The sequence below is a fragment of the Taeniopygia guttata genome, chromosome 26 (genome assembly GCF_048771995.1).
Source record: "Taeniopygia guttata chromosome 26, bTaeGut7.mat, whole genome shotgun sequence".
NCBI lineage: Eukaryota > Metazoa > Chordata > Aves > Passeriformes > Estrildidae > Taeniopygia > Taeniopygia guttata.
The window spans coordinates 4,138,412-4,153,304 of NC_133051.1; the positions used below are offsets into that span (position 1 = coordinate 4,138,412).

The 14,893-nt window shown below is 48.2% G+C and overlaps 1 protein-coding gene across 10 annotated transcripts in view; it reads left to right on the forward strand.

Annotated features, from left to right (window-relative positions):
* The window catches only part of PPP1R12B (protein phosphatase 1 regulatory subunit 12B), a 133,579-nt gene that overhangs the window by 88,793 nt on the left and 29,893 nt on the right, over positions 1-14,893 (forward strand). The window contains exon 1 of one of the 10 annotated variants that reach the window (XM_030255750.4): positions 12,867-13,547. The exons of the other annotated variants lie outside the window; for them this stretch is intronic. Coding sequence (XP_030111610.1) covers positions 13,446-13,547 — 102 coding nt within the window. The 5' untranslated portion in view covers positions 12,867-13,445. Of the gene's footprint in view, positions 1-12,866; positions 13,548-14,893 lie in introns of those variants that run through there. 10 annotated transcript variants of the gene reach the window in all.

The following is a 14,893-nucleotide window of genomic DNA, read 5'->3' on the forward strand; positions in this document are numbered from 1 at the left end:
AGGGCACGTAGATGGCACCATGTATCACTTGCATCATGTAGTTAAATTAGAGAGCATTTAATTCTGAGTAATATAAGGCTGGGAGAGATTGCTCTGTTTAGTCCTGTTTATAAACAAATTGTTCTAATGGGCTGTGTATGCTGCAAGGAAAGATCTTTAATATGTATGGCAGTATGAAATAGCAGCAAAGTGCTGCAGGAAGGAGCATGAGCTGAGTCTTTGCCATAGAGCTTGAGTGTGGTCAAGAGTGTCCTCATTGTGTTCGGAGTGCCCGGGTTCTCTGGGAAGTGGAGGGGGCAGACAGCAGATAAATTAAAATTCATTCTGCAAATATTCCTGCAAAAATACTTCACATCTGCACAGAGGATTTGTCCTGTGAGTTCTCCAGCCTGGTGTGCTTTTGCTGGTTTTTCTTAACCTCAGTGTGTGGAGAAGGGCATCAGCCTGGGTGGCTGCTCTCTTTGTTGGTACAGCACTTCACTCCTCAGCCTGGCTCTGAGCACCAATTTACAGCTCTGGGAAAACATTGTTTGTCCTAAAGCCAAGTGACCCAAGTGGGTTATGTGACTACAGGGTTACAGCTAAATGCCTTCAGGTGAATTCCTCCAACTCACCAAGTTGCTGAATTAGGAAGGTGTAATGTGAAGCAGTGATGGGGATGCGGATGAGTAACACAAAACCAGCTAAAATCCAATCTCTGAGTCCTGGGAAGATGAAGCAAAACAGCCAGTCCTCCAGGAGTGATTCCCAAGGTCACAAACTCATAACTATTTAAGGTAACTTTATGCTGTAGCATCTTGTTTAGTAGATTGCTCTCAGACTTTTGGTGCAGTCTGAGGCAACTGATCTTTCTCAGTTGTTGGCAAGTCATTGCCTTGCAGCCATGGTTGGCCCTGCAGCAGCCACCCACAGCTGCCTTGGCTGCTGATGGCATTACTGGGAGGCCTGTGCAGTCAGTTCCCATGATCCCAGTTCACCCCAGGCTCCTTTTCCTTTGCACTCATGGCAGCTATTGCACAGGGTCCCAGGATTCTTCTGCTTTCTTCCCAGAAGGAGCTGAGAGCAGTAGTGTGATGGACAGGGTGGCAGCAGGATCCGTGACACGTGTGTGCTTCTCTGCAGTGCTGTATGGACACAGCACAGCCCCTCCAGGAAAGGGGAGTGCTCACTGCAGGGTGAATGTTAGCCCAGACCCAGCAGCCTGAGGAGCAGCATTGCTCCTGGACCACATCCCAGAGACAGAATAAACCTCACTATTGTTTATGTCTATTTATGTTTGTAGTTTTTTACTTTCTAAAGGTTAACAATGTATGGTTGTGCTTGTACGTAACAGAGCATCCCATCACTTTTTGTGGGAAACTGTCAAAATCTGTGTCCATGTGACATGTTCAAAACTATGGAAAGGAGAAACATCTCTGACTGCTGAACAGCTTGGACCAGGTTCTGGGCCCCTCTGGGACCTGGTGATCGTACCTCAGTGTCAGTCATCCAGTGGGCTGGGGAAGGGTGTCTCTCCTGGTGTGATTGAAGTCAACCTCTAAAAAATCTGATCTGCTGAATTAAAATTCCTGCCTTGTTGGGAAAGATAGATAAATATAATTGCCTAGCAGAAGAACCACAATAGTACAGCCAGGATTAATATCATGCCCGCTATTGGCTGGACAATACCCTTACCTACAGAGGGGTCCAAAAGTCAAATGGACTGTCCCATCTCATCCCCCAGAATGTACGGCTCACCCCACACCTGTAACCCTCCCATGAACCATCAGGTGTCTGTAACCCCATTGGCACAAGTCCTGTTCCAGCCCACCTTGAAGCCCCCCTTGATAAAGGGTCTCAGGGGGGCCGGATGCCCTCTTGGATCTTCCCCTCCCCTCTTGGAACTTCCCCCCTCTTGGAACTTCCCCTCTCTTGGGTTTTCCCTCTCTTGGAGTCCCTGCTCTCCTGGAGCATCCTCTCTACCCCTTGTCTCTCCCCTTCCCCATCCCCTCAGGCCCTGCCACGTGCTTCGTCTGGCAGCTCGAGGCAGGACCTGTCACCATCCCTAATAAACCTGATATTCTAAGAGCAACCAACAGAGATCTCTCGTCTGAATCCACCCAAACCATCCAGGAGTCCAGTGTCGTTACACTGACCTGGGTGGGCTGTGTCGTGGTGACACGGGTTTCTGCCTTGCAGAAAGGGACTGGGGGCAGTGGGAGGGGGCTGCAGCACATGGAATTGGGATGTGCCATGCTCAGGCCCTGCTGTCTGGCCCTTCTCATCCAGCTCTGGGGTCCCAGCAGAGGAAGGACGTGGAACTGCTGGAATGAGTCCAGAGATCTCCTCTGAGGGCTGGAGCCCCTCTGCTCTGGGGCCAGGCTGGGAGAGCTGGGGGTGTTCACCGGGGGGAAAAAAGGCTTCAGGGAGATCTTAGAGCTCCTTCCAGTGTCTAAAGGGGCTCCAGGAGAGTTGGAGAGGGACTTGGGACAAGGCATGGCATGACAGGACAAGGGGGAATGGCTTCCCACTGCCAGAGGACGGGGTTAGATCAGATATTGGGAAGAAATTGTTCCCTGTGAGAGTGGTGAGGCCCTGGCACAGGGTGCCCAGAGAAGCTGTGGCTGCCCCTGGATCCCTGGAACTGTCTGAGGCCAGACTGGACAGGGCTTGGAGCACCCTGGGATAGTGGAAGGTGTTCATGCCCATGGCAGGGGTTGAAATGAGATGAGCTTTAATGTCCCTTCCAACACAAACCATCCAGTATTCCATGGATGCTTCTCTCTGGCAAAGCCAGAAGCAGATTGTCCTCATCTTCTGCCATCCTGTGCAGGCTGGTGCCATCACACATTCATGTACTAAATTATTTATCTCCCAGACATGTCCAGAAGGAACAAAAAGCAGAAGCTGTATTGCCTCGTGGCTAGCAGAGTACTTAGGAGTAATCTAAATTTGTTTGGAAAATTGGAGTCAAATTCTCTGGCAATAATGTATCATTTGGAAACAACTACTGTAGGAAAAATAGTATGTTGATGTGATATAACTGTGGTGATGTGGTTTGTCCCTTGTGTCTCTAAAAGGTCACTTTTTGTTCAGAGTTTAAATCCTCCCACATGCCTGTCTTCAGAAAAAGCCTCATGTTTGGAAAGTCATTGTTAGTTTTCTGCTCTTGGACATGGACTTCCCCTATGAAAAGTGACATTATGAGGCATAAGCTGCTTCATTGTTTGGTATGTCAAGATCCTTAAGCTGCAAAACTCCTTCTGGCAGGAATTTCCCACCTGCTCTAGTTAATTTGCACCTCATTGCTCATTATAGGGAACTTATAAGAAACATGGACAAAGACTTTTTACAAGAGCATGTAGTGACAGGACAAGGTGAAACAGCATCCCACTGTCAGAGAAGTTTAGATCAGGTATTTGAAAGAAATTCTCCCCTGTGAGGGTGGGCAGGCCCTGGCACAGGGTGCCCAGAGAAGCTGTGGCTGCCTCTGGATCCCTGGAACTGTTCAAGGCCAGACTGGAGACAGCTTGGAGCCTCCTGGGCTAGTGGAAGGTAGAACAGGATGTGGAACAGGATGAACAGAAGGATAGGAACAGGATGAGCTGTAAGGTCTCTCCAAAGGCCCCTTCCCAGGCCATTTGTGATTCTATAGTAGGTACCTACCAGGTACCCAGTGCTGGGCACTGTTGTGGGTGGGTTTGAGTGGCTGTTTTACCATATAGGTTGACTTTTCATTGATCTTAGATTTCATCCTTGGCAGTGGACATAACCCTCTGCACCACACCGTGCTGCTGCTGAGGGATGGTCAGAAATAGGCTTGAAGCACAGTTAGATGAAAATGTGTTGAAGCTACAGATTTGCCTGGCCAGTGGCACTGGCATATTGTTGTGTGTCAGCCATTCACTTCCACGGCTGAGCTGACAGACAGGTTTTACAGCCGTGGAGTGACTGTGCTGGGTACAGAGAATCTGATCAATGTAGATAAAGAGCAGAATGGATCATGACTATTGTGAAGGCCCTGAGATTTTTATTTCTCTACGTCATGTTTTGGAAAGTCCCTTAGCTTGAAATAGCTGTTTCCATCTGGTTCTTGTACTGCTGTTTGCTTTCTCAGCTTCTCTGGCATAGCCTGTTCATAGCTGCAAATTGTCTTGCATTTGTCCTTGTAAGAAACCTGGGTGGGTAGAAGGAACCTGTCAGGAAACACTTGCTGAGTGCAACTGCCAGACAGCTTCCCCTGGAAAATACTGTGTTCCAACACTACTTTATCCTTTAATGGTTGGAACTGGATGAAGTAAATTGATTTTTTGCATGAGCAATGCTCAGACTGGACTTGTGAGTGGACGGAGCAAAGCATCTCTGGATTTGCTGAAGCCTGTCCAGAGAAGGGCAACAGATCTGGAGAAGAGTCTGGAGCACAGTTGATGAGGAGCAGCTGAGGGTGCTGGAGAGGCTCAGCCTGGAGAAAAGGAGGCTCAGGGGGAACCTTCTGGCTCTGCACAACTCCTGACAGGAGGGGGGAGCTGGGGGGAGCTGGGCTCTGCTCCCAGAGAACAGGACAAGAGGGGATGGCCTCAAGTTGAGACAGGACAAGTTCAGGTTGGTTATTAGGAAAAATTTCTTCTTTGAAGGGGTGGTCAGGCCCTGGCACAGCTGCCCAGGGCAGTGGTGGAGTCACCATCCCTGGGAGTGTTCCAAAAACACGTGGATGTAGCATTTGGGACACGGTTTAATGGTAAACATGGCAGTGGTGGGGGAACAGTTGGGCTCAAAGGTTTTTCCAACAATCCTTGATCCTGTGATTCTTTGATTTTATTGTGATGCTTTTTTTGAACAAAGCATGGTACTGAGTTCAGAAAAGAGCCAGATTTTGGGTGAAATTAAGCAACCCCTCCACAGCCACCAGACCAGTCTCTGGTGTACACACCTGGCCAGGTTATGACATGACAATAAACAGTACTGGGGTTGCCTCAGGAGTTGTACCCATGGCTACATGTACAGCCTGAATGGAATCCCGTCTGTGATCTCAGAGACATTTATATTTTGCAAAGCTGCCACATCTGTCCCCTTCAACAGGAGCCCTTTGTGGTGCTGGTTTGTTGTTTCTGGTTTGTACCACTGTAGCCACCCATTTCTGTAACCTCCCACCATCAGCCTGTACCAGGGGAGGGTCAGGCTGGAGATCAGGGAAATGTTCTTCCCCCAGAGGTGCTGGCACTGCCCAGGCTCCCCAGGGAATGGGCACAGCCCCGAGGCTGCCAGAGCTGCAGGAGTGTTTGGACAGCGCTGCCAGAGATGCACAGGGTGGGATTGTTGGGGTCTGTGCAGGGCAGGATGATCTGGATGATCCCTGTGGGTCACTTCTGACTCTGGATATTCTGTGATTCTATGAAATAGAGTTTAATAACACATTCAGAGAGGGACCGTGAACATCTGTGGGCTCTCTCAGAAGCATTTCTGCCTTTGATACTCTCGAGCTGTGGGTCTGTCTGCCCCCTCCAGGCCCTATCTCAGGTTCCCTATGCCTTCACTGTAGAAGTGCAGATGTAGATTGGTTTGCTGGGCTTATCCTGAACTTCATGTTCAAATGATGATGTACTCAAGACAGTGAAACTATCTCCCTCTCTGCAGCCTTTACTTTAGATCCAGTTCTCCCCCTCTGAAGTTAGGGATGTCCCCAGAGGGGTCAGTGAACAGCCCAGCTTCTCATCCTGCTGTATGTGTTGGATTTGAGTGTCCAAGACACCTTACCTTTTCTTCCAAAAACTCAACTTTGCTCCACAGAACTGCTGGAAGATGTTTCTCCTGCATGCAGAATTGGGCACTTGCAGGTGCTAAAATGACATTTCCCTGCTGAGAATGCTGCTTTTTGAACTGTCTTCACCCTTGCTTTTTATTATCTCTATTGATAAGAAAGGAAAAAGAAAAAACTTGGAAATTTTATACTTAAAATGTGCTATTCTCCACCTCCACTAAATGATCTACATGTGCTGCTCAGTGCTAAACCTGGTATGCCTAATGCATGGTACTTCTAGCTTTTTTGTGATAAATTTTGAGATGGGAATAAAAAGTGGGAGAAGAATGATGCTATAGATGCAGTTATAGACTCTCAGCTGCTATGTGTGTGTGGGAGGAGAGGAAGACCCTTTTCTTCTACTCCCTATCTACGTGGCACCCCAGTAGATCTGCTCCTGGGAATCCTGGCTTGTGCTCTGCAGATGGAAGTGTTCCCTCCCCCGATTCAGATTCCATTTATGGAAAATTCCAGCAGAGCCTGCACATCCCATTTACAGAGCAGCTACTGCCTGACCATGTTGCTTTGTTCCAGTCCTGCAGCCCAGCATAACCCTGACTGCCTTCTGCAGTGCTAAATAAACCCTGCAAGCTCTATTTGACCCTGGCAAAGCTTGAGGTTGATTTAAAAGTCATTTATTTGCAGTAGGGTTTATATATCATGTACAGTTGCTGTGTTGCAGTAGAAGTAGTAATAATAATATTAGTAATTTGAATTATTAAATCTTGAGATACAAAGTTCCATTAAATAAACTAAATCAAAAGCCCAGAAGTACAAATTGTAGACTAGATTACTAGTAATGTTTTAATAACTTCTTTTAAAGGTAATAGGTGTTGGTCTTGTTACTGCTAAAGGAATTAATACTTATGTGTTTATACAGATATATACAGACAGTTCCTTGGCTGTTCTATACACACAGTTCCTTGGCTATACTTGCTGTATAGCACATTAATTTCTGTAATCCAGCAGCTCCTCAGCTGCCTGTGACTATACCATAGGAATAAAAATCTGTATTTTGAAGCCAGTTTTAGTTCTCTCACTGTACAAAGACATACTTGGTCAGAATTACCTGCTCAGGTTACCTAGTGTCATGAGAACATGACTGTTAATAAGCAATACAGGGGGTAAGAGTGGGGCTGAGTTACTACATTTTTTATGTTGAAAAAGTCCAATTAAACACAAAAAACAACCAACCAGTGCCACCAACCCCTGAACTAGAGTCCAGTCCTTCTCCTGCTCCATAAGCATCTCAGTAGCCAAAGCAGAAAATCCTTGTCAGGAAAAAACCGCAAACACCACCCAGAACACAGAATAGGTGAGAAGACTTGGGATATTTTCCAGACTTAACAAAACCAGGATTTATTGGGTTCTATGATCACTTTTGAAGACTGGCTTTTTGTCACATCCCCTGGGACAAGTGACTGTGCTGCCAATTCCAAATTCACTCATTATGAGCCAGAATGAGCAGTTTCTCTCCAGAAAAAGCAGAATTTCTTTGCACAGAATGTGGTGGATGCAGTGAATAAAGAGGTGAGAGCAGGAGGCATAACAAGACTCAGCCTTTTCTTTTCAGGTGAACTCCTGTCCCAGTGTTTTGGGATAGGACAGGACGGGGTGGGACAGGGACAGGACAGGGACAGGGACAGGACAGGGACATTTTACTGCAAGAGCCCATGTGGAGAAAGCAGTGACTGGTTCCCTGGTGCAATGGCCCCCTGGGTGTAACCCTTTCTCTGGCTGTGGAGCCCTGTGTGTTAAACCAGAACAGTTCCTGGCTGCTGGAGCCACCCTCGGGCTTGTCCTTTGCAGATTCCAGCTCTCGGTCTGATCTGGATGTAGTGGGAGACAAGTGTAACTGAGGAAGTTCCTGTTCCAGGACTGAGGCAGAGGTACCATTAGGGGTGCACAAAGAATGGCTGTTATTTTGGACTGAAGTAAGCACCAATATAGGACATTCTGTGGTGATGCCAATCACAGAATTATTAAACTTTGCCCACAATATGAACACTGCTGCAAGGGGGAGGTGCAGGATTGTGGCGCTATGGATTTCAGTTTTGTGGGCCAGTCCAGTGACATAAAAGCAGTGGGAAATCTAATTCTGACTCTGTTCTCTAGAACCCATGAGGGTAGTTCGATGGTAAATGGTTTTTTATGTTTAAACTGAGTTTCTGGCACAGGTTGCCCAGACAAGCTGTGGCTGCCTCATCCCTGGAAGTGTTCAAAGCCAGGCTGGAGCAATCTGGTGGAAGGTGACCCTGACAATGTCAGGGCTTGGAACAAGATGAACTTTTAAGGTCCTTTCCAACCCAAACCATTTCAAGGTTCTCTTTTTTTTTTCTGGATATTTCACAGAACTGATTTATACCTAGAAACACTATTTTCTGGATGTATAATGACTCTGTAGCCTGACTCTTGGAAAGAACTGCCAGATTATTTTGTTCCATTTCTCCAGAGAAATGTCATGAGAATAAGTGCAGTTTTACAGTTGATTTAGGTACTGCATAAAATTACAGATTTCAGTGATTCCCTGGACCAGCCCATGACTCAACAGACAAACAGCACATTCTGCTCCTGCAGTGGGAAACCCAGAAAGGGAGGACTGGGGAGATTTGTTTACTTGAAGAACAAACAGCTGATCTCTGTAGAAGGAGGTGCCAGCAGGTATCAGAAGTGTCCAGAGTGACATGAAGCGATTATGGAGGTTCTCTGCTTCTCAAGGAAAAGTGAGCAAAGTGGGCTCAGTGATAGGCTGGGGGGCTCAGCCTGAAGGAAATGAGGCTCAGGGGAACCTTCTGGCTCTGCACAACTCCCTGACAGGAGGGGCAGCCAGGTGGGGATCAGGCTGTGCTCCCAGGGAACAGGAGGAGAGGAAATGGCATCAAGTTGTGCCAGAGGAGATTCAGGTTGGACGTTGGACATTGGGGAAAATTTCTTCCCTGAAGGTCAGGCCCTGGCACAGACTGCCAAGGGCAATGATAGAATCAGCGTTTCTGGAAATGTTCAAAGTATGTGTGGATGTGGCACTTGGGGACATGGTTTCATGGTAAATGTGGCAGTGGCTGGGGGAATGGTTGGACTCAAACCTTAAAGGTCTTTTCCAGCCTCGGTGATTCAGTGGCAGGTTCAAAGGAGAGCATGAAGCCTGCTGCCTGCCTCTCCCTGTTCTGCTCCTCCAGTTGGGTTGGAATTCACAGCTAGCTGTGCCGCCCCATGTTCTTGCATCACTTGGCCCAGCACAGGAGGGGGTGACAGCAGGGGCTGTGCCACTGTTGAGAACCCATCCTCAAAGGCTCAGTACCACAGTGCCATCTTAACCTGTTGCTAGCCCTGAGGCCAGCTGGGAAGGAAGGCTCATTGTGTGACTGAATGCTCCCACCCTCCAGATCAGTGTCCAAGGTGCCTGTTGGGAATGGTCCCTAGGAGTGCCCAGTGGTACCCAGAGGAGCCCTGCTTGGCCAAGGACAAGATGGTGCCAGAGACCTTTCCCCCGCTCAGTGATCTCAGGGTTGTGTGCTGGGGTGGGGAAGGGAGGTCCCTGGCTGTGATTAATTCAGCATATGTAGGCAGGGAGGCCCTGGAGGAAGGTCACAGTGCTGAAAATGTCCTGGTGCTGTGTGGGCCCAGTTTGTGTTTTCTGCCCCAGCTGAGCCCTGTGTAGCTGGAGACACCACTGTGCTCCCTGTGGGATGTGCCTGCACTGGGAGATAGAGGAGCTTTGGCTGCAGATGAAAGAATTCAGCTGGATGGGAAGGAATTCAGTGAGGTAGGTGGTAAACCTGGTGTGAAAAATGACAGCTAGGACTTTCAGGAGATAGTTTTGTGATCATTTGTTCCAAAAATAGCAGCTACTCTCATTCTTCAAGTTGTATTAGAATTCTGATGTCCCAAGAGGGCTTCTCCTCTGCATTCAGGGAATGTGCCATGGGCTTGCATCACCCCTGAGCATCACTGCAGCTCTGGCTTTAACTCCCAGATTTGTTTCCCATTTTTGTCTGCTGCAGGTTGGAATGTTGCAGCGCTGCTGACATTTGTTTTACCAGCATCATGTCCTGTAGGTGAAGGTTTTCAACACAATAAAAAGGGTGTATGCATTTTCTTCTCAAATGTGCAGCTCAGGTTTTCATCCTATTTCTGATGCGTCATTTTTGTGCATATGAGTTCTCCTGTCTAACTAATTTTAAAAATGGAGTACAAACACAGGCATCATCACCAAAGGAAGGGAGAGGACAGACTTCTGAATGGAAGAGAAAACAGCAGAATCTGCTGAGCTGGAAGGGACCCACAAGGCCCAGCCAGTCCAACTCCTGGCCCTGCACAGACACCCCAACAATCCCACCCTGTGCCTCCCTGAGAGCAGTGTCCAAACACTCCTGGAGCTCTGGCAGCCTTGGGGCTGGGACAGTTTCCCTGGGGAGCCTGGGCAGTGCCCAACACTCTCTGGGGAAAGAACTTGACCAATTTTTGGGTGAAGGTGTATGAAGAGTGATCATAACCAAAACCACAGCTCTAACCATGGGAATACACTCTTTCATATAAATATGGGGAAAACATAATACTATAGTATAGTTGTGCTGCTGTAGTCCAAGGTGAAAAGAAACTTTAAGGTGATTTTGCCCAGAAATAGGCCAGAGCATGAAGACAACTTTCGGACAGCCTGGGGCGGTTGTGTGCAGTTGTTGTGGAAATGCTCATGGAAGATGATTTTTGTGCGTGTCTTTCTGAAAGCTGTATAAATATTCCTTATAAAGTACACAGCACCACAGCTAAAGCATGGACCAGCCTGGTATTGACTGAGGAATCTCCTGAGCAGACAGGAACAGTCAGATCTAAACAATGACCTTGAACATGACAGAGCTGAGGCTGTGAGGAATAGCAGCACTCTGAAGGAGAGTCATGTTTCATACTTCCACTGGGGACTACTTTAAAGTAAACTGTGCAAACCAGCAGGAAGAAACCCCTAAATCAGGCATTTGTTGGAATAATGCTGAAACCTAGCGTGTTTTGCCATGTTGCATCTCTTACTGCTCTCTTGTGTCCTGGCTATTCAAGCCTCCCCTTCTCTCTAAATTGAGTAACTGTCCACCAAGCTGTGTTAATCAGTCTGTGTGAGATCTACACTGTGTCACTAAATAATTAGTATGGAATGGCTCAAGGTGTAATTTGGATTTGGGCTGTGAGTTTTGTACCAAAATGTTGATTTTGAAGCTTTCCTGCCCCTCCTCAGCATAAACGTGACTATGGAAGGATGTGAGAGTGGTTTATTTGGGATTGGGTGGGAGGGGACACCAAACACTGCAATGTAGAGCTGTGTAGCTCCGCCTTGGTGATTAAACTGGGTTTTCTCAGCTCTGGAGCTGGGATTGGGACACTGCAGTGCACCACCAGCCAGTTTGCCCGGTTTTGCTTACACTGTTTTGAAACTCCCGAAACTGAGGCTGGTGTGAAAGGATCACCATGTGTGCAGGGTCTATAAATATGCATCTAAAGCATCTGAATTACCTTGTTGTACAGCAGAGTCGGGCTCCAGGTACAGGGAGAGGTGAGTGATGAGTGCAACAGATGGAGGCTGGAAAGATCAAGGTCCTGCCCCAGCCCTCTGAAGCAGCAGGGTGCCTGTCACTGCCTTCTTGTGTGTCTGGACTTCATTTCCTTACCTTGAAAGGGGAATACAGAGATATTACCAGGCAGAATTAGACCTCTCCAAACCCCTTTTGCCCTTCTCCTGCACTCAGTGAATGATCAGTCCCCTCCTTCCTTGTGAAAAATATCAAGAAATCTGATATCACTGTGACTTTCTTAGAGCAGGAAAATCTAGCAGCCCCACCTCCTGCTCTCCCTGGTTACACAGTGATGGTGCTTTGCCCCTGAAAAGTGAAGATGCTGGATGGCAGGAGGAATTACTGTAGCTGCTATTTCAAGCCCCTTCCCCAGCTCTGTGCCAGTTAAATTACTCAGGTGCCAAGTAGGGTGCAAAAAGGAGCAAGATTTCAGAGCAACACCGAGTGGGAAAATACTCTTAAAATATTTTAATATAGATACTATTCTGCATTCCACAGAATAGTTTGAACTGGAAGAGACCTTAAATCTCATCTCACCCCACTCCACTGCCATGGGTAAGGGACACCTTGCACTTTCCCAGGTTGCTCCAAGCCCCTTCCAACCTGTCCTTGGTAGGAAATGTTTGATATTAAGCAGATGTGAACCTGGAGCAGGACAGACGCTGCTGATGCAGTGGCAGGACAGGCACCTGCTCTAAGTGATCCTGCCTTGACAGGGCTCTTGATCTCCAAAGGTGCCTTCCAACCCCAACCATTCTGTGATTTTCTGTGGTTCTGTGAGCTTGTTTAAAGCATTTTTCAAACAAACATTTCAATGGGATACGAGGGACACACGCTCACTTCTGCAGGGAGTCATCCTGCCCCTTCAGTGAGCCTGTGCAGCAGCAGAGCTTGGCAGAGAGCTTGGAGTTTGGGAGAGGTACAGGCTCTCCACACCCTCTGTCCTTTCATCTGAGCTCCTCTCCCTCCTCCTCGATTCCAAACGCTCCCTTGAACATTGCACAAGCTCTGTGCCACCCTTCCACAGCTCAAACAGGCTTCTGAGCAAACAACAAAAATCTTGGTATGCTGTCCAAGTGTGTCCTCCCTTTCATGGCATGAGCTGCTCCGTGGCCTTTACATCATCTCCCTTTGTCGAAGCCACACATAACTTCTGGAATTTAGCCTCTGCAAAGTGCTCTCAGCTTGTCTCCAGCATCCCACTCACAGCTCACCAGGCCTCAGAAGCTCAGGAGGGATTTTCTCTCCCTTCCCCTTTTTTTTCATTCTTTTTCCTACCCAAATCCCAAAACCAATCCCAAACCCAATTTGGCAGCCCAAATCCCAAGCTGAAAGTGAATCGCTGCTGCTGGCTGCCCTCCAGCATTCCTCTTGGAGCGAGTCAGGATCTGGAATGTCAGAATGTCAGAAGGCAGCGGCGGCGGGAGGGACTGGAGAAGTCTGTGCGTGGGTAAGGGCGCCAGAGGGGGGAGGAGGTGGAGGAGGAGGATGGAACAAAACCCAACTTCGGCTGGACTGCCCCTTTCCAAACCAGCGTTTGTTCCTGATTTATGCTTTTGTGTTTCATTTAAAACGTGCAGCTCCATGCAGCAGGGGCAGAGCTTGCGGCCACACTCTGGAGTAAATCAGGGTTTGCTTTTCCTTTCCTTTTTTTTAGCTTTTTTTGGCAAAAGCTTCGTGTCTAGATATACCCAGCCAGTTTCCAGCTCTCTCCTTGAGCCGGGAGTTTCTGCCTCCTGCAGTTCTGGGGAGAGGTTGATCCCTCTGGGCCTGTGGCACGCTCTGGACGGGGGAAATGTCCTTTTGTGGAGAAGTCGGGCCGGGGCCCAGGCAGTGAGGCTGGCACAGAGCAGCACCCGGCACTGGAGCACAGCAAGTCCTTGACACCTTCTCTGCTTCTGCTCGGACAAGAAACATTGTGGAACCTCAGCTCTTCCTGCAGCAGATTAATGCCTAAAATTATACGCCCTAAACAGGAGGGTTTAATTACCAGAGCTGTGAATAGTTTAATTAGTTTGTTCTGACCTTGGAAGAAGGACCTGCCCAGCACCGTAGAGCAACAGGAGAGCAAGACTGGTGTTGCTTCTCACAGCCAACCAGCCCGCGAGGCCATGTCGTCCCTGTACACCAGGAGTAAGGAATATACTCGCAGCAGGAAGGCTCAGTCAGACTCTCCCCCGTCCTCTCCTTCCCCGATCGCAAAGACACTCAGAGTAAGCAGCTTTTTCCTTTCTGTATTACCCTGCTCAGCACATGCTCTGAGCAGAGCCCGGCGGTGGTGGTTTGTTGTCTTACCCTTGGAGACCTGTGCCTGTGGTTTCCTTTGGAAAGAGGATGGTTTAAATGAAACTTGGGATGGTGCCTCTGCAGCAACAGGTTTTAAGCAGCTGCCAGAGTCCCTGCACTGGGATGAGCTGTGTTAGTGGTGTAGGGAATTGCTGGGATGGTGGTTTCCACCTATCCTGGAACATGGCTCTCCTGGTAGCCTGTTGCTGGATGAAACCTCCCTGATAAAAACAAGGCAGAACCTGACCAGCTTGTTAAACTGCACTTTTTCCATAATAATTTTGATATTGCTGGTGAAACGTGGTTTATGTTCAACTTTCACCCTGGGGCTGAGCTGGCCTGTGCTGTAGTTTAGTAATTTCAACACCACAAAAAAATTGAATAAGACCACCTGTAGCAGGAGGCAAGTCAAGGTAGTTACCTATACTCCCCAAACCAGAGCTGGTCTCCTCCTCTCCCAAGGTGTTGGAAAGTTGGGACTGCTTCCAGGCAGTACTGCTGATAGCTCCACAGTCATGGGAGAAGCTGTCACAAACCCTCTGGGTCTGTATCATTATACAGGCAGCTTCTTCACCATCAAGAAATATTATCATGCTGGAGTCAAAGCCTGGAGGAATTAGTTTTTAACAGCCAGGCTAATTTTAGATGGGAGCATTAAATTAATTCCAGCACTGGTATTTGCTCAAATCAGATATGCATTGCCTGCTCTGTTGGAAGGGACAGATCTTGGTCTGGAAAAAGTATTGCCTGAAATATTTGAGTTTTAACCCACTGCTGTGGCATTAATGGAAGCAGTTCCTGACCTAGGGAACTTCAGCCTCGAGGCTTCTGTGGCTGCTGGTTGCCCTGGGCTGTTAACTGTAATCAGGAGCAGAAGATTTCTTTCTTCTGCAGCTGGAGTGTCTTTGGGACGGTTCAGAGAATCTAAAGCTATCCCCTGTGGGCTTGGATGGGCTTCCCTCATCAGATGAAGCACTGCACTTACCACTCCTCCCTAAAGGGCCACACTATTGATCACCAGCCTGGTAACAGGTGGGGAACCATTCCAGTGTGCTGGGAATGGTTTCATTTCTTTCAAACCACAAGTTTTTAAGGTCAGGCATGTCAGACTGACTCATTTCTCCCTCTTATGCATCTGGGCATACGAGTGAGTGACAAACATCTCACAAGAGCCCTGAGCTGTGCCTGGAGCAGACTGACAGGAGGGGCTGATTTCTCTGTCCAGAGCCATGGGGGAACTGCAGAACTCCTGAGGGTCCGTGGGTGTTGGAGA